This window comes from Amblyomma americanum, chromosome 2 (genome assembly GCF_052857255.1).
Source record: "Amblyomma americanum isolate KBUSLIRL-KWMA chromosome 2, ASM5285725v1, whole genome shotgun sequence".
NCBI classification, from domain to species: domain Eukaryota; kingdom Metazoa; phylum Arthropoda; class Arachnida; order Ixodida; family Ixodidae; genus Amblyomma; species Amblyomma americanum.
Window position 1 is genome coordinate 108429223 of NC_135498.1, and position 26640 is coordinate 108455862.

Sequence of the window (26640 nt, forward strand, 5' to 3'; positions counted from 1 at the left end):
TGCCGAAAGTTTCCCGTAAAAATTGCAACGCGGCCTAAACTAGCGAGTCAGGGGGCTGCAAGAGACACACATAGAAAATCACACACAATCGACTAGTCACAGCTTTCCCCAGAGCATTACCATTGCTCCTAGAACCATTTGACATCTCATCAACCAAACGCTCATTCAAGCTGAACGTGGGCCCATTGCTAAATCATGCAGGTGCTCATTGGAGCGCTGGTGAAGTCTATAAAAACAGATGATCAGTCATTCAATTCGCCGCATGCGAACAAGAGGCCCGTAAGTGTACAATACAAGGCAACGAAATGTGTGCTTTAGTTCCAATGTTACTTTTGGCTAAGGCGTGTTTTAGTGTACTGCCATAATTTTGCACACCCGGAATTGCATCGTGTTCTAAAGTGTCTACCACAAGCGTCACGTTCGCGCATGCAGCATATCGCTTGCGATAAATTAAGTCATTCGCATGCTTCACATGAATTTTCATATGTGCTATGTGTACCTCTACGCGGTCTACACAGTTGAGTGAACGGAACCATCAATACTGTACCGGAACTTTGACAGACGTATAATTCCATCACGCGCTCAATAGAATACAAATGAGATTCAAGAGTTTGCTTTAAAAAAAAAAGGCGCTTGATCGTTAAAAAAGTGCACATTTCTTCGTAAGTACGCATGCGGCCTACATAGCACAAGTACGAATTAACCCTGTTCTTATGTACTCAGCCGTTCTTCCTGGATGAACGAGTACACTACTAAATGCAATGGTTCTCCATTGCCAATCGAAATATCTCAAAATATTAAATTACTCAGCCGAAGATGTAGGAATGAAAAGGAGAAAGTAAAATGCAACAGAATAAAGGATGGAGGCTACAGTTCATACATACGTAGCAAGGATATCCGTCGTCCAGTGTGCAGCTTTGATTTCCGCAGGTGTAAATGCATCCTATGGAATACTAGAGAAAACGAAAGAAAACATCAGGCGAGAACGTTATGCTCTTTCTAAAAAAGAAGGGCTTATGACACAAGGAAGATTATCATCACACTGAACAAAAAAAGGAATCAAACAGGCAATATTCTGTAATATTTTAAGATGGAGCCATTTTGTTACCATGCCTAGTCTAGATCGCTTATTGCTCGTGCAGTGTTGGCCGTATGTATTACTAGCGCTCTGAATTATTGAAATAAAATTAAAGTCTGCATTATCGCTTAAGAGCTAAGACTTACCATATCATTCCCACAGCTGCACCATGTGACTTAGTAGTGAACCAGCGCGGAGAAGCAGAAACTACGGAGGGAAAACAGCGCACATGGGGATTACTGTCTGGTGAAAATTTTCCCTCCGGGTTTTCATCTTACTGGCTCTGCTTTTTAATTGCGTATCTATACGCCACACAGCACACGGGCGCCTATTGTGTTCGGCCTACATCGAAACTGGGCAGCCCATCGAAACAGGGCCGTGCACAAGTCCTTTCATATTTCTTTCCTCTCCTGAGCGGCCAGACGGAAACAGTGGAGAGGAGCAAAAAAAGAAAACGCAGACGATCTGAGCATGAAGAAAAAAATGTAGACCTAGCTTACCGGCTTAGCGCATTAATCAGCGAAAGTTGGTTGGCAAAGGCATTCTTCCCACGCTCTCTTTCTTCCGACCGTAGATGTGGGCGCGCGCTCAACGAACATGCTCAAATGGCAAGTCCGAGCCACACATCATTCCGCACAAGCACAGGGAGCGCAGGGTGGACGCATCGGTCAACACCATAAACCTTGCTCTTAATAGCAACTGCATACCCGATCTCAAGAGTATCAAGGTTTTTTGGATGCTGGTTCAAAACAATACGCAGGATATGGAGGCTATTCAGCACGCGAAAAGAACCTCTAAACAGATTGACGGGCTGATGAGAATCGCAATGAGACACGGGGGCATGAAGGAGCCTGGCCAATGTAGCCTCACGCAAGCATTTCTTTTAAGCAAAGTCGCATACTCGTTTCCGTATTATCTAATTTTGCAAAAGGACAGAGATGGTATTGATAGCGTCGTTCGTGGTGCTTACAGGGCGGCAGTAGGTACCGTCTGTTTTGCTGGCAACAGCTAACTGCTGGAACTGAGGGTAACATAATGCCCTGCACGAGCGAATTAAAAGCACATACATCCAATCACACAGAACGGCTCTGCAAAACGGACGCCGGGTGATACATCCTAGGCGAGGTAGACCTTCACCCTTTGTACAAGATAACGAAACTCGCCACCCTTTCTGAAGGCACTCGACTGAAGCACAAGGTGAAACCTTTAACCAAGTATATGCTAACAGGGCGTCACGATGTCAGACGAAAGGCCCGGGCTGCGGCAATAACAGACAGTATGCAGGCAACCTCTGAGCCATGTACTTCTTCCGTGAAGTTCCGATATTGAGTTCATTAAAAAATGCGTTTAACATTGAAATGATTTGTGCATCACCCCTTCAAAATAGTCTCATTTGCAGTCTACACACAGATTCCAACGCTTCTTGAAGTCCTGGAAACATCTGAAAAACGCTTCTTTTTTACATTCCTGTCAGCTCCTTCGTCGTAACGTCTTGAACGGCCTCCACACTTCCCATCCAGCGACATTTTAGGGCTCTCTTCACGCAAGGAAACAGGAAAAAATCTCATGGGGAGAGGTCAGGCGTGTATGGCGGATGGAGATGTATAGTAATGCTGTGCTTTGCGAGAGTAGTGCGCCGCAGCTTTCTCGACGTCTAAGAGCTTGTGGACTGCCATCCTGCACTCAGCTGCTTTGTTTGAGGATCGTGTTGAAAACATCATGTTTTTTCTTCAGCAACGATGCTGTCGACCAATGCAGCATTTTTCTCTGCCTCGGAGAGCAAATCAGCGCTCACTGATGTCCGTGTGTCCTACTGGTAATGTGTGAGGGAGTGTTGCACAAGTCTGGCATTCAGCTTTCGTTTCCCCAAGTTCTCAAGCAAAACTTGGTGGCACGTTATCTTACTAATGTCGAGAACATTTGATAGCATGCGGACTTTAATGGTGCGGTCTAGCTGTACGATTTCCCTGATCCGAGACGCGTTTTGTTTTTTTTTTCATTCCGTGAAATTGAATGGCGCCCCTGCCTTGTGTAGTCTTCCACCGACGTTCTGCCTGAAACGAACCTCTTGTGCAACTGGAAAACTCGCGCCGGCGATAATGCCTCGTTGCCATAGGCGTTACGAAGGAGATCATACGTCTGTGTGGCTGTCTTGCCAAGCTTCACAAAAAATTTTATCTTCACACGCTCTTCGAGGTGGACGTCCACCTCTCCATATTCACCCACAGTAGAATGCGCAGACGGCTAGTGACGTCTTTTTTACATATAGTGTCATCTAGCGGCTGCCATTGCAATTAACAGAAATAACCCAAATTAGTACGAAAAGATGGCGCTACGCATACGCACCAACATTTTAAGCTGGTAGAAGTAACCAAGCGGAGGTTATCTGATTGGTGGCTAAAATCACGACAAGAGTAAAATCTCTCAAGTCATGGCTAGGTGGCTTGAACCACTACCCGATTTAGTGTTCAGCCTTATCCATCCACCCATCCATCCATCCGTCCGTCCGTCCGTCCGTCCGTCCGTCCGTCCGTCCGTCCGTCCGTCCGTCCGTCCGTCCGTCCGTCCATCCATCCATCCATCCATCCATCCATCCATCCATCCATCCATCCATCCATCCCTCCATCCATACATCCAACATTTGCTTTGGGGAATCATTTCTAAGGAAATAAATCGATCTCGAAACTCAACGGACAAAGGTTGTATATCGCACTGCTTCCTGTTTTGCATATTTCTCTTTCAAGAGTAGCTTTGAAAACGAGGAAGCGTGTGGTCAGACTACCTTTTTTGCAGAGACAATGTCCTGCCAGCCATTTGAAACTTGATTCTAGGAACGAAACTGGATGTTCATTGGTTCATTTGAGTCAAAACGTATTTATAAACAATCATAAAGCTTTAAGGCTCCATGGCAGCATTTTAGTCCTTCATTCACATCACCTGACGGAAAGCTCGAAATATCGCCTCTCAGAACAAAACGCACTAAGGATGTCAACAACAGCTGCCATCACTGAAATTGGAAAACTTTCCAATAAAGATACTTTTAGTTCAAACTGACTGCACTATTTTTCGTTTCTAATTGTATCATTGTCTTCAAAACGATGAGAGCCACAAGGCCATTTCTTTGTCTCTACCTTTTATCAGCAAGTGGCAATATAGGGAACCAAAATTAATCATGTGCAGTGTCCTGTTCTAGTTTACATACAGAAAGAATGGCAAAAATGGTTTTAAATCTTGTGCTCGAGGAAAAACTCATAAAAAATTGTTCTAATTGTGTCACTTTGTTTTCCTTACGTCGAAAGATCATAAAGATACGACAAAATTGATATTAAGAGGTTGGTATTTTCTTTAATGGTGTTTCACGAAAGTGTATCGGAACGTGCCCTGAAATAGATGGGGGAATAGGGCTTACACTGTCCCTTTAAGTGTTCCCCTAATTTTTTCATGCGACAGACACAAGATTTATCGCACATGGAGACTCCAGGACTAGTAGAGGAGCGTTGCAAGTTGCTTTAGGCAACTTGTGATGAAGTTTCTTAAACAGTTTGCATTCCCCTAAATCACGGCAGCACGGAGCAGCAGAGGCACACGCTTCAAGCGCCCTCACCCCCCCCCCCCTCTCCCCAAGTCAGTCTACTTATGCCCTGCTTAAGAATAGCCTAGTAGCGTAAGGGAATAATTGTGAAATTGTGCCATATAATTTTGTTATGCTGCAACGAGCAAATGAGACAACTGGCTACGGGAACGCCGTAGTGCGCAGCTGGGGACTAATTTAGACCACATGCGGTCGTTTAACGGCACGTCCATTGACAAACGGCTGTCGGAGCCGGGATCACACCCGTAAAATGGCAATCAGCACCCGAGCGCCAAAGCCACTGAACCACTCTTGTGGGTAGGATGCAAATTTGAGGGTCGCATAGAGTGATGTTTGCCGTACTCGTCTTTTCCTGTGGGCGCTGCTTGTGATCTGCTAAAGCAGTCAGGAGCGCGCAAGCCAAACACTGCGCCTCTTTTTCTGGGTTATTATTACAAGGCAAAAAAGAATGATGTAGTACTATCTTCTCAAAGGGATCGACTCGTGGTCTGTGCTAGGAAGAAGTTAAGGAGAGTGTGGCAGGGGCAGACCATGACGCACTAAGCAAGTTGAGAATCAGGCCGGTGGTTTTCGTCGTGCTCAACCCTTTCCCGTAGGTTCCTGCGCCCCGGTCGGACGTTTCTTTGGTACCATCCTGACCGCAGTGGCTTCGTTCTGATGGCGGCATAACACGAAATGACGTCCGTGTGCTATATGATCTCGCTACTCGCTTAACAAACTCATGGCGAATTCCACCAGTCGATCAAGAGAAACTTTTCTTACACCGCAGCAGCTAATGCGAATTCCAGTGTTCGATCTCGATCGGGTTCGTGAGGTTAACTGGTCGTATAGGTGCGAATGCCGCCGCAGCGGAGAGCTCTCACTTGGTCCGCAGAGGAGCGATGGATAATGCCGGAACTCCGGAAACGTAATGCCGGCGCTTACGGAATGGACAGTTGCTTTCGTCCGTTTTTAGCGTGTCTTGAGACATCACCTGTTAACCGGTTAACACTGGGCGTTTACGTTCTGACGGCGTCGTCGAAACCGAAGGTAGGAGCTTGTCGCACCGATTAATTCGCTTCGACTTTACTGTTGCAATTTGCCTCAGATTGCCTAAATTCACCAGAAGCCCTTCGCTAAAGTCAGATACAAGAATGCAGTTAGAATGCCCTTCAGAGGAGGCCCTCCAGCCAATGGCCTAAACGGAGTCATGGCTTGCAGGTAATCTAATTTCAACGAGGATCCTGCATTCTTCTCTTGTGTCCGACTATAGACCACTCTGTTCCTTCTTTCACTCCATGCTTTCTCTCTCGCATCACGCAGGAAGAGAGAGAAAGTAAACTAACTATATTCCCACGAATCCTTGTACTGTTTGTTCATTCTTCAAAGCTGCCTGCTCGCCTTTTTATCCTTTTGTTTGTGAAACAAGACGCGACGGTATTTATCTTGTTTGATCGCATACGTGCGTAGCCGACTCTACGTTGTTCCAAAATGTTGTGGTAACTTTACACGCATATCTCGACATTTCACTATCAGCTTTAAATTCAGTGCAGCTGACAGTGGCAGGAATTCTGCTCTACATCCGCCGAGCACTCTTGTTGCTTTCGCTGCCTCCGAATGATTCGGTCCATTGTGGGCCCAAGTCAGCCAAATAAGCGGTTTACTTCTAGAGGCACTTTTTGCTGTATTCCTCACTACTTGAACTCCCCGTCACCACTGCTTGACAGTACAAATGGAGACTGGAGGGGATTGTGGGTGTGGTCATCTGTCTTGTACTACAGTACATTCCGCCGACGATTTGGCGGTGGCAACTAGGCCAGCGTCTCCTCCGACTGTTTGTGCGTCACGTTGAGCGGCTTGAAATTGTTCGGTGCGGTTAAGCTGTGCATGTTCATGTAATGCGTGTAAATGTGGGAATATCACCACACTAAGGCTTGAATCTGCTTATAATGCTGGGTGAATGCTGTGCACGTGGTGGAGATTGGGGAAAGTGAGTGTTTGGGCGCGTCTGAGTTGGTAGGAGTCCGCCGGGGAGAGTAGCCTCTGTAGCGGAAATGTGAGGAGCCCATTTACGCGGAAGGTCTCTAGTTGGGTGAAAATAATCGGTTGAGAGGAGGCAGAGGGTAGAGCCAGTTTTCCCCGCTCAGTAGGTATATTCTCGAGCTAGGGCGTCGGCCATCGAGACCTGCATGTCCTGGGGCTTGGATGATGATTAATTTTTGCGGAAGATGGCCGCCAAGAACGCAGGGTGCCATGCGCGGTACACGATCACTTGTGCCGGCTCTGTAGGCGGCTTGATAGTCAGTAAATATACGGGAGCCATTCTGTTGTGTGCCTCTTAATTTTATGGTGATGGTTACAGTGATGGCTTCTGCGGTAGGCATATCGGTGGGGCTGTACCTACGACGGCACACGCACATACATGGCCGTGTTGTCTTGAACGCATGGCCTACGGAGGCTGCGGAGACGGGTCTGACGACACGGGCCTGACGCTCCTGGCTTAGGTGACAAGAGACAAAGTCCGTGTGAAGATGGGGGGAATAATGGAAGGGAGAATTCTGGTCAGGGCCAGATTCTTGGTAGCTTGGTAGCTTGGTAGATTCTTGGTAGCGTGAAAGAAGGGCCCTACTCGCCGCGGTGGTAAGGAGACGAGTCCGTTGCGAGAAGGCACTCTAAAACTGAGTCGCCGAGACATCATGAATGAGCCGCCGCGTTGGCTGGATGGTTAAGCTACTCGACTGCTGACCCGAGAAAAGTAGGTTGGAACCACGGCCGCTGCTGTAGCGTATCGTAGGAGTCGAAATCTTAGAGACCCATTCAATCTTCGATCTCAGCTGGGCACGTTAAAGAACCCCAGTTGGCAAAATTACCCTTTCTCCTCCATCGCAATTCTACCGCCTCAGCAGGGACCAAGCCGACGTCTTTAGAGTCAATAGCCTAGCATTATAAACAGTGAGCAACCGCGGCGCGCTATAGTGTTAGGTTAAATGCACGCCCGGTAGGCAAAGGGTATCATAAAGTGCTAAATATTTTCACCTGCTGTCAACGCGAAGTGCATTATGATGAGCCTACGAAACTTCATACTTCTATGCCGTGCTACACACTACGGACAGATGCATACAAGCTATCTCATATGCATTCATTTTATCACGACGGCGGAACTAGCTATTTGAAGTTATTGCGGCTTTCTGCGCAATATTCAAGCATTTTTGTGGTTCACCTTCAAAATGTTTATAGTTGTGGCACTTTTGACTGCGTATACGTGCGTAAGATTGGACCCCGGAGTCCTTAACGCGTTCCGCATTCTCTCTAAACAAGGCATTGACAATACTAGAATAAAAAAAATCGAGAAGACACTTAAGCGTAGTCTTAAGGGCATGACGGGATAGCGTAAGAGGTTAATTTTCAAACATGCAGAAGATTATTATCTTCTTTATATTCATAGAACTCTGGGAGTCATCATACCCCACCTGGACACAGTGGGGCAGCGGTTAAGAGATGCGCCACTACCCTGATGTGGCAGGTGCTCCCAGTGGTAGGTCTCGTGCAGCTCAGGTTGCTCTTCCTGAGTGACCAACCATTAGCTTTAACAGCACCTGCCATTGGGGAAGGCAGCGATGGCGTTGAGGTGAATCATCCGCCTCGCCTGCAAGAGGACCGGGGCTCACGCATTACGGTACGTGCCGGTGGTATCCACCTTTCAGGAAACATGGCTTCGCAGGTTCTTTCGTGCTCAATGTAAAGAAGACAGACATACGCGCGAGCCGCATGACCATCACTCTGCACGCTCATGGATGCACTGACTCATCTCGGACTGCTGTTGTCCCTGCTCCTGTTGCAAAGCTTCCCGAATAAACCCTACCTTGCATATGGTGCAGGTACCGGGTAACATCCTCCTGCCCTGGAACTCCTCAGCCACAGGCTACCCCTTACCTCGATGCCTGCCGACGCTCGGCTAATCGTCGCCTTTGCCGGTTCTCTCCACCAGCAAGAATATGCCATCCTCAGCGGCACCGTTGACCACGATGTTGAGGATGGCTCACATGCTAAGAGCGGGTGGGCGCATACAACAAATGGGACGCGGAAGCCAAACTGGCAAATGCAGTTTTCTATCTGACGGGCATAGCGAATCTGCGGTATCAGAACAATGAGGTGGACATTTCATCATGGTCCGTTTTTAAAATAGGTTTCACAGAAGTCTTAGGCCACCCGGCTGTTAGAAAACTCCGCGCTGAACACCACTTGCTTGCGCGGTGTCAGCAGGTTGGCGCGAACATTGCCAGTTACATCGAGGATGTCGTCTACCTGTGCAAGCGGGTGAACTCACAGGTGTCAAAAGCTGATAAGATCAGGCACATTCTCAAGGACATCAGCAACGACGTATTTCAGAAGTTATTAGCGCGCGACCTGCGCACCGTCGCAGAAATCGTCACTCTATGTTAGAGCTTCGACGAACTACGAAGCAGAGGGCTCTGACTCGCGAACACACCACGCACGTCGAGTGTCTTGCTCTCCTGACGGATGCATGCAACCAGTCACCGCTCCTGCCGCACATCAAGAGCTTCATCCGTGAAGAAATTGCTCGACAGTTCCCACTCATTTCCGCTCCTGGCGCCGCATCGCCGCCAGATTATTTAAGAACAGATAGCTGAGGCTCTTTCGCAAGCACCTCACCCCACACCAGTCGCAACCCCACGGACATAAGCGGACGTTGTGGCGAGACCTCGACCACCTACTTATGCTCCCCCTCCTGATCTCGTTCGAGCACCCGTATCTTTTATTCAGCCGCCAGCTCAGCGGGGAAACTCTTGGAGCACTCCTTACAATAGCCCGATCTGCTAGTTCTGTGCCTTGCCAGGCCGTGTAGTGCGGCTTTGCCGTCGGCGCATGAACGTCTGCCGACCAGCTCCCCGAAGTTCATGGTTATTGGCCCCAGCGTGAGTACTTACCTACTGCTGAGCCGTCCCTAAGCCATTCTCTCACCTGACCGCACTGCCTTCTCTGGTAGCCGTTCGCCTTCACGTCTCCGCTCCATTTCGCTGATGCGACATCTTCTATCGGCAAATCAAGAGGAAAACTAGGCGCCACAGTTCGTGATGTGATAACTGCGTAGTCATCGCAATTTGCGAGGCCTGGTTTGCCTGCCGCTAACTTAATTAAAATTTCTGCAGAGAGTGTATCTGTGATGGCGCTTGTCGACACCAGTACTACGGTCTCTGTCATGGATGAAGCGTTTTGTCGCTCTTTGAGGAAAGTGAAGACGCCCCTTTCTAGCCTGTCGTTACAAACTGCAACTCGCACCTCATCCAGCGGTTAGCTGCGTGTACTGCTCGAGTAGTCATAAAGGACAGTTTCTATTTGATCGAGTTGATCGTTATGCCGTCTTGTTCGCGTACGACCATCTTGGTCTGGAACTTCCTATTGCTCCACGACGCAATGGTCGGCAGTGCTCTAGCTCAAGTAGCGCTTTCTACGCTGCTGAATTCCGTGCCAGAGACTGAACATTGCGATGTCTCTGTTTCTGCCAAAGTTCTTGTCGCTGACAGTACCGATTTTTCTGCGAGCTCTTCCGTGATTGTGCCTCTCTCCTATGATTCTGTTTGCGACGCAAATGGCCTCCTGACGCCGTCTCATACATTTCTGCTCCATCCCTGTCTGCTGCCGCTTTACCGCATTTTGGGTCTCCAACCCATTTTCAACCCCCTTCGCTTTGCGTTGCTGCAAATGCGCCGGCACCGTGCAGCTCTTCGATTCTATTCTCTACCACGACGCCGCCAAAGATACGCCGCCGCTCGCAATGGGCGCCCTCCGCTCACCTATAATCCAACCGACCGACCTATTCTTCCGCTCTGTTCATGCCACACTTATTTCATTACAGGGAACCCACCTTTTTTATGCTTCTTGAAGAGTTACGTCCCTCCTTCGATCGCCACCAACCCTCTTTAAGGCGCACGTCGACTGTCAAGCACCACATTCACACCGGTGCATATGCCCCCTGACGGCCTGTGCGAGTTTGCCGTAATGCATTTGGGCCCTATATAACGCTCTTACTACTTTCGAGCGAATGATGGATGCAGTTTTGCGTGGTCTCAAGTGGAGAACGTGTCTGTGTTACTTGGACGATGTAGTCATCTATCCGCTCGACTTTGAGACAAAGCTCTCTCGCCTCAAGCACATCTTCACATGCCTCACAAACGTCGGCCTGCAGCTGAACTTAAAATTTCACTTTTTCTACCCGTGAAGCCACAATTTTAGGTCACGTTCTATCGAAAAATGGTGTGCGCCCTGACTACGCCAAACTTCGCACCGGGATTGCCTTTCCTAAACTTTCCACTAATAAAGAGCTCCGCTACTTACTTGAGCTCTGCGCATATTTTAGGCGTTTCATTCGCAACATTGCATCAATTGCTGCGCCTTCGACTCAGCTGCTCCAAACCAAAGCCAATTTTTCGGCCGGGTCACCCGCTTGCGACTACGCCTACAACACCTTGCTTCGTCTCCTGAGGCCAGTGGTGTTGGTCTCGGTGAAGTGCTCGTCCAGCGCAAACCTGGGTGCAACGAATATGTAGTTGCCTAGGCAGCCGTACATTTACGAAGGCTGAGTTTAACTATTCTGTGACGAAAAAAAGTGCCCCTCGGAACTGTGCGGACAATAGGCAAGTTTCGCCCTAATGTTTACGGCCGCCCTTTTGATGTTGTTATGGATAATCACGCCCTGTGTTGCCATTCTTCATTGAAAGATCCTTCCCGCCGCTAGACCCGATGGGCAGTGGGATGGGCGTCCAAGAATATTACATTCATTTCGTCTACCGGTCGGTACGCAAGCATCAAGACGCCGATGCCTTGTCTCGTTCCCTGCTACCCGCCGAAATTACCAGCCTCTGCAAAATCAGGGCCCCTGCACCGTCTCCCGCCATCTTTCACCTACCTTCTGTACAGTGCAAGCATCCCTGAATTAGGGCTCAGCTTGACTTTCTTTCTGACCCATCTGCGGTTACACCATCGCCTACTCTGCGCCATCAAGATTCGCATTTTGGGATCTGAAAATAATTGCTCTATCGCAGTAATTATCATTCTGAAGGACGAAAATGGCTCTTCGTCCTTCCTCGCCACCTAAAATCCTACGTCTGCTCACGTTTACACGCTGACTTACAATGCGGTCATGCGGGCCTTTTTTAAACGTACACGCACCTCCGCCTTCGATGCTATTGGCGTGGCATGTACAACCTCATTTTCAAATACGTCCGTTAGTTCATAGACTGGCAATGCCGCAAAACACCCACTAACCCTACTGCTGGCGAGTTCCAGCCGCTACCTTGTCCGCCTGGCCCTTTCAACCGCTTTGACATTGATTTATACGAACCTCCCCCGTGTACTGCTCCTGCAAACGGTGGGTATTTGTTGCCGTTGGTCACCTCACGAGTTATGCTGAAACCGCCGCGCTCCCTACTGCGGTGACCCAAGATGTGGCGTCCTTCCTTCTGCGGCGGTTCAGACTCGACACGGTGCCCATCGTTAAGTCCTCAGTGACAGTGATCGTGTCGTCCGATATGACGTCATCAAAGCCATGCTTCGCGAGTGAAACGTCGTTTATCGGACTTGCACTGCTTACCACCTTCAGACAAAAGGCCTCACTGAACGGTTTAACCGCAATCTGGGTGATATGCTTGCTACGTACATCAGTTGGAATCACACGTACTAGAAGCTGATTCTTAATTGACTGTATTACGTAAGCGTACAATAATACTACGCAGTCTACAACAGTGTTTTCTCCTTTCTTCCTTCTCTACGGTCGACATCCCTCCGTTCCCATCTATACTGTTTCCCCTTATCGCCCTGACAAATCTCAGTGCACCACTGTTTCTAAAGAATCCAGGCACGCCGAAGACTGCCGCCAGATAGCTCGGCCGCCCACGATAGCTGCTCAGTCTATCCATAATACCCTCCACAGCGAAGATCAACTTATCCAGCATTTCCTGCCCGGCTCTATTTTGTGGCTGTGGATACCTCCCCGTACTCCGGGCCTCTCCCAGAAACTTATCGTCAAATATCAGGGCCCCTATCGTACCTCAAAGCGAACATCCCCTGTGAACTATACTGTTGAACCACACACGTCCTCTCGAAATTTCCATTTCCCCGGTTTATAGACTGTACATGCCGAGCGCCTCAAGGCGTTCCATAACCCCGCTGTCTTGTCTGCCCCTTCAGTATCCAGCATGGCTCCTCTTCTGCCCAGGGTCATTGTAAAGAAGATGATGGGCATACTCGCGAGGTGCATTTTCATCGCCTGATATACGATCCTGGATGGACTAACTGATCTCTAACTGCTGTTGGTTCTGCTACCTTTGCGAAGCTTCTCAAAATAAACCCCACTTTGCGCTAGCAATGCTAAAGAGTCAGTTATTTTTTTCAACTAAAACAACTAAAAGAAATCGCAACGATAGCTTTGGTATTAGAGTAAGGCGACGTTATTTCGGAAATGTCTCGGCTTATATTCGGACCGGTACTTGTGGAGAGTAACATGGATAATTTTCTATGGAAACTTACCGCTGTACAGTTTCTAGGACTGAAAAGGCTTGGAACGGCACAAGAACACCCCAGATCTGAAATTAGAATAAACGCCAGGCTATAGGTAAACGTCATTGCGCTACTTCAAGGGGCCATGAAAATTATAAAAAAGCGAACGAGCGAGAAGTTTACCTTGATGTGCTTACCCCACCTAAACAATTTTCAGCTACAAATCTTTTCATTTTTCTCAAGTTCATATGTCGCAAGTGAATATCGGGTTCTGCCGTGCAGGTGCAGTATGATGCAGCTTTAAATTCTGCCACTCGGCAAGTACTGCTTCACAAACACCAAATATTCCAGCTATTGATAAGGATACTTGTCCTCATACATGCTAGCACCCTCGAAAAAGATAGCGAAACGCAGGTTAAGACTACATACCGCACTTGATTGTGTCATGAGTTAACGCCGTGATTATTTATATCGGCCGCACCCCCTTACCATGTGCCGGCTAGATCGCTTGTGTGTAGTAAATGCTTCCATTATAAGCGAATATAAATCCAGAGCTCAAAGCGCGGTTCCTTTTAGTAGCCGCCGCGATGGCTCTTTCAGCCTAAATGTTTTCGAATCGCACTGCTGAACGCTGTCAGGAAGAGCAGCGACTTGGACAACTGCGCAGCTACATGAAACGCCATCTTTGTAGTGTCAGGAATAGCATCTTTTACCCTAGGGGGCAAAAAGCCAATCAGATTGCTTCTTGGGGAATCAGAGAACCAACGGAAACTGCACCTCGTCGCGAAATGTGTCTTTTCTCTATCTCACTTAACAGGGGTAATACCATTATTTGCATTTGGGATTCGCGCTGAGAGCTGTGAATTGTGCTGTACTGAGCTTTGGATGGTCTCTCTTTGGAGAGAATTATGTGCCACTACGCGAGACATGCGTCCATGTTTAAAAGAAAATGTATTGACCATTCCCTCGAACAAAAGAACCGTGCTGAAGGGAACGTTTTCTTTTATTTAGAAGAGTTGTTTTACCAGATGAACTATTTGTTCGCCTAGCTCGCTTTCCGTCCCACTCTTATAGCTTAATTTTTTTTTAATTTTCTGTATTGTAATAAAAGTATTACCCCTTTTCTAGAAGTTTTTTGAGGAAGCAAAGTTCATCCATTACGCGAGTAATTACATTGTTGAACGACTACAAGTAAAAAAAGTCGTATAGCGTAAACGTTACCCTACCTTTAAGCCATAACTTTTCACTACAGAAATAAAAGAGCCTTACAGGAACTTCGCGTGCATATCCCGAAAGCGAGTCTACAAGCTACGTCTGGGCCTCGCAGGAACGCCCGGACAAGTCAAAATAAGGGGCGCTGCTGACAAAACCGAATAACTCCTATATTGGCAATGGAACTGCAAATTCAGGGCATTTTCTAATACCGGACTAACATTTGCCCCTTTCTGCCTTCGTGTTGACTAAAGTAAAGACAGTTGTGATTTCCATGTAGCAAAAGCCATGGCATGCTTAAATATGGCTGCTGCCGTACTAGCGAAATAGATTCACTATGGACCAAGGTGGGGCTGAAAAGCCGATTTGCCTGCTTACTACGACATCACAGCCTTTTCGGCCACCTAACAAATGAACTGATGGTTAGGTTGGTAGGGGTTTAACGTCCCAAAGCGGCTAAGGCTATGAGGGACGCCGTAATGAAGAGCTCCGAAAATTTCGACCACCTGCGTTTCAGTAACGTGCAGTAACATCGCGCAGTACACGGGCCTCTAGAATTTTGCCTGTATCGAAATTCTAACGCCGTGGCCATGATCGAACCCGTGTATTTCTGGTTAGCAGCCGAGCACTAAACCACTGAGCCACCGCGGCAACCCACAACTGAACTGAAATGTGGGCTCAAGAAGAAAAGTCGGCAAATCAGATGAGACTGGCGACGCCATCCCGCAGTGCAGTTCAGGGCTGCCCAAGCCGGCCTGCCTGCATCCTGCTGTGAGTGTTCTGTCCACGTACTACACTTTGTTATGCATGACCCTAAGTGACAATTTATATATATATATATATATATATATATATATATATATATATATTAGCAGACAAGTTAAATGAAATGAGGGGCCCGTTTGACAAATTTATGAAGGGAGCTAACAGTCACCGAAACCAAGGTGCATAGGGGAACGTTAATTTTTTTTTTTTTTTTATGTGTTATGCTTATCCGTTGGATAATAATACTTGGATTAATAAATAGCTTAAAGTGGCGCTGGTGAACACTCTCAAGGCTCGCTTACACCCAGTAAACTTAAATACCCACGAGAGCAGCAGATTGGACAGCCGTCGCCGTAGCTCAGTTGGTAAGAGCACCGGACGCGATATTCGGAGGTCGTGGGTTCGGATCCCACCGGCGGCATGGTTGTTTTTTCTGCTGCTTTATAAGTAATTTTCTTTAAGCTATTTATTAATCCAAGTATTATTATCCCACTGATAAGCATAACACATAAAAAAAAAAAATAACGTTCCCCTATGCACCTTGGTTTCGGTGACTGTTAGCTCCCTTCATAAATTTGTCAAACGGGCCCCTCATTTCATTTAACTTGTCTGCTAATAGCTTAACGAGGGTCTCGGCTCTGGCAGTCTTGATGCCATAGGTAGCATAAGAGGGCTCTCGCACAGTTTCCGCCCTCGCCGTTAGATGACGTTCTACGTCACGCTCGCGGTATTACAGGACGTGCTACGTCCGCCGCTATGGTTGAGGGTGGCGCTGGTGAACACTCTCAAGGCTCGCTTACACCCAGTAAACTTAAATACCCACGAGAGCAGCAGATTGGACAGCCGTCGCCGTAGCTCAGTTGGTAAGAGCACCGGACGCGATATTCGGAGGTCGTGGGTTCGGATCCCACCGGCGGCATGGTTGTTTTTTCTGCTGCTTTATAAGTAATTTTCTTTAAGCTATTTATTAATCCAAGTATTATTATCCCACTGATAAGCATAACACATAAAAAAAAAAATTAACGTTCCCCTATGCACCTTGGTTTCGGTGACTGTTAGCTCCCTTCATAAATTTGTCAAACGGGCCCCTCATTTCATTTAACTTGTCTGCTAATAGCTTAACGAGGGTCTCGGCTCTGGCAGTCTTGATGCCATAGGTAGCATAAGAGGGCTCTCGCACAGTTTCCGCCCTCGCCGTTAGATGACGTTCTACGTCACGCTCGCGGTATTACAGGACGTGCTACGTCCGCCGCTATGGTTGAGGGTGGCGCTGGTGAACACTCTGAAGGCTCGCTTACACCCAGTAAACTTAAATACCCACGAGAGCAGCAGATTGGACAGCCGTCGCCGTAGCTCAGTTGGTAAGAGCACCGGACGCGATATTCGGAGGTCGTGGGTTCGGATCCCACCGGCGGCATGGTTGTTTTTTCTGCTGCTTTATAAGTAATTTTCTTTAAGCTATTTATTAATCCAAGTATTATTATCCCACTGATAAGCATAACACATAAAAAAAAAAATTAACGTTCCCCTATGCACCTTGGTTTCGGTGACTGTTAGCTCCCTTCATATATATATATATATATATATATATACCACAAAATCTCAAACCAGAAACCAAACAAAGCAAGATCAAAAGATCAAGCAAGAGCCAACGCACAATACTCCTGAAAAGGTAACATACCAAGCGCCGAGTGGGTTGGGAGTGTACCGCTACTTTCATCATGCAAATCCATAAGGATTAATGCGCACTTACCATATTCTTCAGAACTTTCATTGTTGCTTTCACCTGCAGAAAATATGACACAAGAAGCAATTTGCTTTTTTCGCACTATGCGTGTGTATAGGAGATCAAGCGGGGTGCATTCATTAGAAAACAGGAGACGATATTTAGTTGGCGTAAAAAATATGATGCAATGCTTACGCTTCTTGCCAAAACCGGAAAACTCAATGTGAGTTCTGCACCCTGTAACGAGCGCGATAGTGTGCAGTAATACATAGCATGCATTGCATGGTTAGATCATGATGACTGCTTTTAAGTAATCTGGTATGGTTTTGCGTCGACCGCGTGTAATGCATCCGTGGGCATTTATGCTGACATCGACTATCAAGCACTGCAAATTCGCCTCATCAAACGAAGCAAACAAAGTTTACTGTCTCCCATGCGTTCGTCGCTGCGTGCGCCCAACTTAAACGCCAAGTTCAATGTGGTGCCTCACAATGACATGGCTTCCTTGCCGGTCGTGATACAAAGAATTTGCGCCTTCGGATCTAGCTCGTTGACATTCTTGCAGTGTTACGTACTAACCATAGTGTTACTTACTTACTGCAGACAGGTGGATATATGCGCCAAAAAATTCACAAATAAGGTTTCAGGTCATGGTTTTAAGCGCAACGTATACATAAGCACTAGAACAAGGTATGCACAGGTAAGACACCATAAAAACACGAGCACCAAAACAATACGTCAAAGAACTATTGCGATAAAAAAACTCATTTAGATGCATAAAAATAACAAAATGGCATTAGCTCCTACGCTGAAAAACCGAACCTGAACTTAGTATATATGTTTCTGGATGTAACAGTTGTTCTAGAATCTAAGCAATAATATGTTGCTTTACATCATGCAAGCACCGCAGAAGTGGCTTTCGTTTTGAGAAATGGCGTGCCTCTTTTTCTTGAGCTCCTTATATTTTTATTTATACCATGCAAAATCGGTAATGTCAGTTTGAACACGAACAGCGCGCATTGTTATCCATGACGCTTTCAGTTGGAGTTGGGCATCCAGCATATGGGAAGCACTGATTGATAATAAAACATTTAGCTACACTGTAGACCATCAGATTTTTTTTTACTGTTTTCGACTAATTTATGTGCAATAGATAGATAGATAAAGAGGAGGAGGGAAAGTTAGGGATGTTAACCAGAAAAGGGATCCGGTAGGTATTTTTTAAACATAAGGCATGACACCTTATAAGCACTAAATGTCAACTCAACATACCTTATTACCCGAGAAACCTAAAGGGTACGGGACAGCTGGGCCTGTACCAGTAAATATTAGACGGTGATAGACTTTTATACCCGTGTGGAATTCGCCCAGCCAACAACAAAAGCAAAGACATCAGTACAGCTTCATAACCATGCAAGTCCAGAATCCCTGGAAAACGGTGAGGCGTTGTGCCGCCCGCATGTCGCCACTCCAAGTCAGGCACTCTAAAGCGACACACGTAGCATGCGATTTGGAATAACTACAACCTTTGTCCGTAAACTTTGGAGAAAGATTTATTTTTTTCTGTAGAAAACATCCTCCTAACAAATATTCATGAACATGTGTAGGGCCGTCTTTTCCGCCTAACCTGAGCTATTTATGTTAATTGCTGTGGCAGCTGCTAGATGGCACTACATGTAGAAAATTACGTTGTTGCTAGTCGTCCGCGCATTCCACTGTGAGTGAATGTGGAGAGATGGACATCCACCGCGAACAGTGTCTGAACGTAAAATTCTCTGCGAAGCTTGGAAAAACAGCCACACATTATCGCGGGCGTGAGTTTTCGAGCGGCAGAAGACGTTCGTTTCGAGGAGAACGTCGGTGGAAGACGACACAAAGCAGGAGCGCCCCCTAAACCTCACGGAGTGAAAACAACGTGGCTTGGATCAGAGAAATCATTCAGCAGGACCGCGCCATTATAGTCCACATGCGATCAGATGCGCTGGATATCAGTAAGACAACACGCCACCAAATTTTGCGTGAAAACTTCGAAAACGACGGCACAATGCCAGACTTGTGCCGCACTCCCTCACACAGGACCAGAAGGACACGCGGACATCAATGAGCGCTGATTTTCTCTCCTCGACAAAGAATGATGCTGTATTCATCAACAGCATTATTGCTGAAGACGATCATCAAACGATCATCAAACAATACGATACGAACATCAAAGAGGCAGAGCGCCGAATGGCTGTCCTCAAGCTCTCCGGCATCAAGAAAGGTGCGATGACAGAAGACCGAAACAAAGACGATGCTGATAGTTTCTTTTTCTATTCCAGAGGTGTCATACACCACGAGTTCATCCCACAAGGGCAGATGGTGAATCAGGATTTTTATATCCGCTTGCTGCAACACATGCATGAAGCACTGCGACGCGGTAGCCCTGACTTATGTGCATCTTAACAATTGAGCCGTCTCCACGACAACGAAAATCCGCACCCTGCCCTGACACAATTTCTCGCCGAGCACAAGATTACTGTACTTCCCCATCCGCCATACTCGCCTGACTTCTCCCCGTGCGATTTTTGCCAGGTTCCTTCGTTGAAGAGAGCCCTAAAAGATTGCTTGCTGGATGCGGAGCGTGGAGGCCTTTCAAGGGACCACGACAAAAGAGCTGGCAGTCCGGAAAAAAAGTTTTCCAACTGCTACCAAGACCTCAAGAAGCGTTGAAATGTGTGTAGACTGCAAGGGAGACTATTTCGAAAGGGTGCTGCGCAAATGATTTCAATGTTAAACGCATATTTTTAAATGTTACTCAATCTTGGAACTTTACGGACAAATGCTGTTTGGGTTTATGGGGGTTTAACGTCCCAAAGCGACTCAGGCTATGAGGGACGGCGTAGTGAAGGGGCTCCGGTAATTTCGACCACCTGGGGTTATTTTGCGTGCACTGACATCGCACAGCACACGGGCCTCTAGAATTTCGCCTCCGTCGAAATTCGACCTCCGCGGCCGGGATCGAACCCGCGTCTTTCGGGCCGACAGCCGAGCGCCATAACCACTGAGCCACCGCGGCGGCCCGGACAAATGCTGTAGTTTCCTTCTTGGCGCCGACGCGACTGATTAGTGAATTTCAAGTCAGGAAGAAAGCAAAATCAGCGGTGGTAGTGCTTGGCTCGAAAACCGTTTTTGCATATAAGAAACAGTAACGCATAAACATTCTGGCGTATCGGCCTCATGTAAATCAAAGCAGTGCGTCAGTACGGCACGTCGCGCTGAACGGACAACCGTATCTAATTCTACAAGGGCAAGTCTGTTTCCTTGCTATATACAAACAGGTCGTGTGTTGCCAATTGGATTATGGAAAAAGCACACATGCATGTCTAATGCTCTAGCCACTGACTCTCGGCTGCCAGATATCGCTTGCAAACTGAGCGCAAGATAGAAGCATATAATCATCTCGTGGCGTTCTCTGTGCACAGCTGCACAGCTCCACCAGTTTCTTTGCAGTGCAAGCTAACAGCAGCGCAGTGAGTCAGCCGCTTTCGCCAGGAATTATTCTGCGCGCTGCCGCAATCATGTCCAACCTTTGTCCTTAAAGTTCCGAGACTGAGTTCATTAAAAAAAATGCTTTCAACCTTGAAATAATTTGTGCAGCACCCGTACGAAATAGTCTCCTTTGCAGTTTATACACAGCTTCCAACGCTTCTTGAGCTGTTGGAAACAGTGGGAAAACGCTTCTTTTGGCAGGGCGTCTTCAATGGCCTCCATTTTCGCCATCTTGAAGCCATTTCGGACTCTCTTCACACTTAGAGACAGGAAAAAATACCGCATAAGGGGAAGTCAGGCGTGTAAGGCGGATGGGGAAGTACAGTAATGCTGTGCTTGGCGAGAAATCCTGTCACACTGAGAGCAGTGCGCGGCCTTGTGTTGTCGTGGAAAACGCTCCATTGTCCAGATGCCCATAAGAAACGCGACGGCGTCGCAGCACTGTGCATCACACATGTGTTGGATAACGCGGATATAAAACTTCTAATTCATGGTATGCCCTTGTGGCACGAATTTGTGACGTATGACACCTCTGGCATCGAAAAAACTATTAGCATCGTGTTTGTTTGGGTCCTCTGTCGCCGCACCTTTCTAGATGTCGGAGAGCTTGTGGACCGCCGTTCGCCGCTCTGCCTCTTTGTTTGAGGATCGTATTGAAAATACCGTCTTCAGCAATGATGCTGTCGGCGAATGCAGTATGCTTCTTTGCCTCGGAGAGCAAATCAGCGCTCATTGATGTCTGCGTGTCCTCCTGGTCCTGTGTGAGGGAGTGCGGCACAAGTCTGGCTTTCCGCTTTTGTTTAACCAAATTCTCACGCAAAAATTTGTGACATGTTGCCTTATTATGTCAAAAACATCTGCTAGCATGCGAACTGTAATAGTGTAGTCTTTCTGTACGATTTCCCTGATCCGAGCCATGTTTTCATTCCGTGAGGTTGGAGGGCGCCCCTGCCTTGTGTCGTCTTCCACTGACGTTCTCCCCGAAAGGAATCTCTTCTGTCACTCGAAAACTCACTCCCGCGATAATGTCTCTTTGCCGAAAGCGTAACGAAGGAGCTCATACGTCTGTGTGGCGGTCTTGCCAAGCTTCATACAGAATTTTATGTTCACACGCTGTTCGAGGTGGACGTCCATCTCTCCACATACACTCACAGTAGAATGCGCAGACGACTATTGTGAGCGTATTTTTTACATGTAGTGCCATCTACCGGCTAAGTAAAATAAATAGCTGAGGTTAGCATGAAAGATGGCGCTACACTTAGGCACCAACCTTTGCTTTCGGGAATCATTTTTTAAAAAGAAAATAACTGGGTCTCGAAACTTTACAAAGGTTATATATACGACTGAAACTAATCTCGGAAAACCTGGGAGCCGCGCTCTCCGATTGGTTTGGGGTCGCGTGCTTCGTGGCGCGTCCACCAATGCAGTTACAAACCATGATATTGATGATTACTTTCTTCCGAAAACGAGAAAACAGGAAGTTGATGTAGAAAATCCCCAATGGTTAGGCTAAAAAGCAATAACTTTATACTGTGCGCTCACCCTAGCATTGTGAAGGATGTGGAGGGCCTCGGAAAAGTGTGTTGTTGCAACCACAGAATAGAAGGTCTCGAGTTAGCTCAGACGTGAAGAGGGAACGCAAGAAACTCGGTAAGCGGAACCCCATTGACAAGTTAGCTGTAGGAGGGAAAGTAGATGAATTCAGGATTTCGCTAAAGAACAGACATTTTGCTTTAACTGCGGAACACGATCTTAATGCTGAAACACTTAACAATAATGTCACTGCTATCGCAACAGGGTGCGCACTAGAAGTAGGCGATAGGACAGTTCGAAAGGATACCGGAAAGCTATCTCAGGTGGCGAATGATGCGATCAAGAAACGCCAAAGCATGGAGGCGTTTAACCCTACCGACAGAATAAAACTGACAGAGCTATCGAAGTTAATAAATAAGGGCAAGGTAGCCTACATAAGGAAGTTTAATATGGAGAGAGTCGATCATGCTCTGAAGAACGGAAGTAGCCTAAAAGCGGTTGCAGAGGAAACTAGGCATAGGCAAAAACGAGATGTATGCGTTCAGGAACAAGGAGGGAAATCTCGTTAGCACTATGGATTAGATAGTTAAAGAAGGCGAAGTGTTGTACACCAAACTATACAGTTGCCAAACTAATCTGAACGCTAATGATAGAGACAATAGCACACAGCAATCCGTCATCCCGCCAGTAAACAAAAAGGAAAGAAAGCCTTAGGAGCAATGTAAAAGGAAAAAGCAGCTGGTGAAGATTAGGTAACAGCAGATCTGTTGAAGGATGGAGGAGAGATTCTGGTAGAAAAACTAGCCACCCTGTATGCACAATGTCTTATGACCTCGACATTACCCCAGGATACGAATAACGCCAAGATTATCTTAATTCATAAGAAAGGAGACGCCATGGATTTGAAAAATTACAGACCGATCAGCTTACACTCCGTAGCCTACAAAGTACTTACTATGGTAATCGCAAGTAGATTCAGGGCAACCTTAGGCTTCAGTCAACCAAATGACCACCAGGCAGCCTTTCTTAAAGGATATTCTTTCACAATAACTGATATTCACACTATCAGTCACGGCATAGAGAAATGCGCTGAATATAACCAAATCCTATACATAGCTTTCATTGTTTACGAGAAAGCATTTGACTCAGTAGAAACGCCAGCAGTCATGCAGGCATTGAGGAATCAGGGCGTAGAAGAGCCTTAGGTGAAATTACTGTAAGATATATATATAGGAACTGAACAGGTACCACGGTCCTCCAAAATATCAGCAATAAAATTCCAATAACGAAGGGCATCAGGCAGGGGCCCACGATCTCGCCAATGCTATTCACCGCCTATTTACAGGCGGGAACAGTTGGGAATTGAGAACAGCTAGGGACAACAATTATAGGAGAATATGTAAATAATCGGAGGTTCGCAGATGACATTTCCTTGCCGAGTCATTCAGATTACGCACCGCGGAGAATGATCAATGAAGCAGAACAGAACGGCGGGACTAAATATTAACATGCGGAAAACCGAAGTAATGTTCAGCTATCTCGCAAGGGGAAAGAAGTTCACAACTGGTGATCAGATATTGGAAGTGCTATGAGAGTGCGTCTACTTAGGGCAGATAGTGGCCGCTTATCCGAATCATTACTGGGAAATAAGTGGAAGTATATGAATGGGGTGGGGCGCATATGGGAGGTTCTCTCAGATCCTGAATGGTAAGTTACCAATATCTCTCAAACGAAAAGCATAAAACACCTGTATCTTTCTATTACTCCCCTATGGGGCAGAAATGTGGAGGCTAACGAAAAGGGAGAAGTTTAAGATAAGGACAACTGAGTGAGATTTGGAAAGAAACATGATAGAACTAACGGGTGGAATGGCGGATGGAATGCGTGAGGGAACAAATTCGTATTAGTGACATCCTAGTCAAAATCAAAAGAAAAAATTTGGCTTGGGCAGGAAATGTAACGCGAAGGCAAGATAATGGCTGGTCATTAAGGGTAACGGAGTGGATTCGAAGGGAAGGGAAGCGTACCACGGGGCGGTAGAAAGTTAGATGGGCGGATGAGATTAAGAAGTTCGCCCGCATAAGGTGAGCGCAGCTGGGAAAGGACAGGGTTAATTAGAGAGAAAAGGGCGAAGCTTTTGCCCTGCAGTGGACGTAGTCAGTCTGATGATGGCGACGATGTTGATGATGATGACCACCAGGTTGCCACGTACGCGTCTAATTTCCTCGCCGGTGAGGCGCGCCGGCACAATATCTTTGACGCACGTGCAGGTGCGCAGGATCTCGGCGAGAAGGCCTGGGAGTGTCTATTCGGTATGGTTACAGCACTCAAGAGCTCTGAGGCGTTCGCTACACATGAAATTGTGCGTTGAAGCTTGATGATCTTTGGAAATATCTCCTGAGTTTGGAATTTCGGAATAATTAATAGACCAATTCAATTACTAAGAGATGCTCGAACTATGCGCGTGTGTTTACGTTCATAACTGCGCTGCAAATATGCCAAGTGTAAAGAATCCGTGAATCTTTTGGACACGTCCTCTTAATGGACACTTTCCTGCTGATTACATCAGAAGCCTGAAGTCAGAGATTGACGAAAAGACAACTGAGTGTCTCTAAAGTGGAATCGCGGAAGTGCTGAAATGATGGAAAATGCGTCATCTCAAACTTCAGAAGATCAATAAGTATTCCTCACGGCACCTTGTAATAAATATCTGCGAATGTCTGCGTAACATATTTCTATATGTCCGGTTTATGCGCTATTGGCAATTTGTGTGCTCTCATTTTTATTCCTCCACAGTATGCTAAATATGTTTGCATGGTCGGCGATATCCGTGCCTCATTCCCCTCCGCCCCATCAGCTGCTTTCTATAATGCCGCCGCTGGGCTTGGTAGGAATGGGCCTATTCGCACGTTCATTTTTTAGTTGGAGTCATAGCTATTTTCTTTTCCTATAAAATCGCTATTAATACCTTTATTCTGGACTTAATGTCCTCCCAATACTACAGCAGAAATTGTTCGCGTTGCTTTCAACTTTGCTGCATTTTAAGAAGATGCCTTCGTTACTAATCACAATAGGTCCGGATTACAATTACAACTACAGTTTTCTTAAAGTATTGAGCTTTTTAAGAAAGTTGTTCGCAAACTTGCAACTCAGCATTTTTGTTTTCTTTGCGCCGTAAAGAAAGGAGCACATCGAGGAGATTAAGTTTTGCTGTAGAATTCTAGTGTCAGTAGTATACAAAAGCTGCTATGTTTGTCAGCGAACTCTTCTGAGGGGTTGAAGATGTGTCTATTCATCTACAACGAAAAATTCCTTGACAGAATGACCTATTTCAGCCATACTTAATGCTCTCTACCGCTATTCTGGAAAGTATTTACTCATGTTGAATGTACAGTCTGCTTGAGAGAGAAATTACGAACAAGTGCACAGAGTTGGTACATTCTCAGTAAGGGAAGGCAGCAGTTTCATGATGCTTTCCTCGTGCTAAAAGGTTAAATGCAAAGCATGAACAGTTTGTTTCCATCAGTGAATTGGCTATGTGGGCATACAGCATGTTCATTACGCCTTCCTCGACTTCATTTGATGCCTTATTATTTCAATATGCCTTTGTCTACTCTCATAAGGAAATGAAACGAGGTCATAAGGAGGAAATACAAAGAAAAAATCAACCGTATTTTAGGAAACTCCTTGATTAAGAAATATGCAGTATGCCTCAGAACACCAAATACTTCTTCTAAACAGGTGGTGTAGCAACCTACGCTAGCTGGAGTGCACTAGACAGCGCAGACATTACATTTATGCTACACTGTCATGTAAAAACAAACATAGCCAATTTGATTGGAATAGTGCGCGTACGGTTTACTTCATCAGCTATGTTCTTAATCGACCAAAATATTTATCGGTGTGAATATTTTCACTTTTGTCGCTTACTGCTACAACATGCATTGGTTTAGAAAATGAGGATTCTAATTTGGCAGAGATGTGGCCTTCATAAGCAGACAAACTTCCATTGCAATCTGCAGGATTCTTATGTTCGAGAGTGCCTATTTTGGGACTCACCAGTAGTACTGTGGCCTGCTGAAGGTGACCCTGTACAAAATGTTAAGAGAAAGTGATATGTTATTTCTATCAGGGGTTACTTAATCGAAATGATCTGTCAGAAGAATCTTTTAATATTCCAGAGAATGAATATTTAAAAGTTTCATGGTTGGTCGCCATTATTTGTGAAAAATCACCCCTAGAGACACTCAAAGATGCACATACTTGTAAAGCACGACTCTCATGCACCCGTAAAGGCAAGTGAATATTAATCGCGAACCAAAATGTTGTCCAAGTTTTTGGAAATGCATTGCTAATCATAATCCCCGATAAATAATATCAACACACACGTATAATTACTTATGATTGCATAAATTAAGTACTGTTCTTACCTTGTTTTTTACTGCCTAAACCTATAGGAAACTCACCTCAAGCGACTTTGAACAATGTTTTTGGTTGCCCTTAAGTGCGCTATTTTTGAACTTGTGGAGAACCTGTTTCCCCCTTCATTTTGACGCGGCCCATCTTCACCACCTTGCGTCGCGACAGCACCGGCTGGGCGAGGAGAAAAGTATTCCTCATGGGGCAGGCGGAGACAGCGACGTAAGCGCCACCTCGTAGGTTACGCGGATTTCTTCGGAACCGGAGAGGGTCTTTTCCGGATCCGGCCAG

The 26640-nt window shown here is 46.4% G+C and overlaps 1 protein-coding gene across 1 annotated transcript in view; it reads right to left on the reverse strand.

The window, feature by feature from the left end:
* Positions 1-26640, reverse strand: part of LOC144118948 (evasin P985-like) — a 44808-nt gene that overhangs the window by 14157 nt on the left and 4011 nt on the right. The window contains exons 2-4 of the mRNA XM_077651707.1: positions 16897-16929; positions 13197-13252; positions 885-953 (exon numbers count right to left, since the gene is read on the reverse strand). Of these exons, the coding sequence (XP_077507833.1) occupies positions 885-953; positions 13197-13252; positions 16897-16929 (158 nt within the window). The remainder of the gene's footprint in view (positions 1-884; positions 954-13196; positions 13253-16896; positions 16930-26640) is intronic.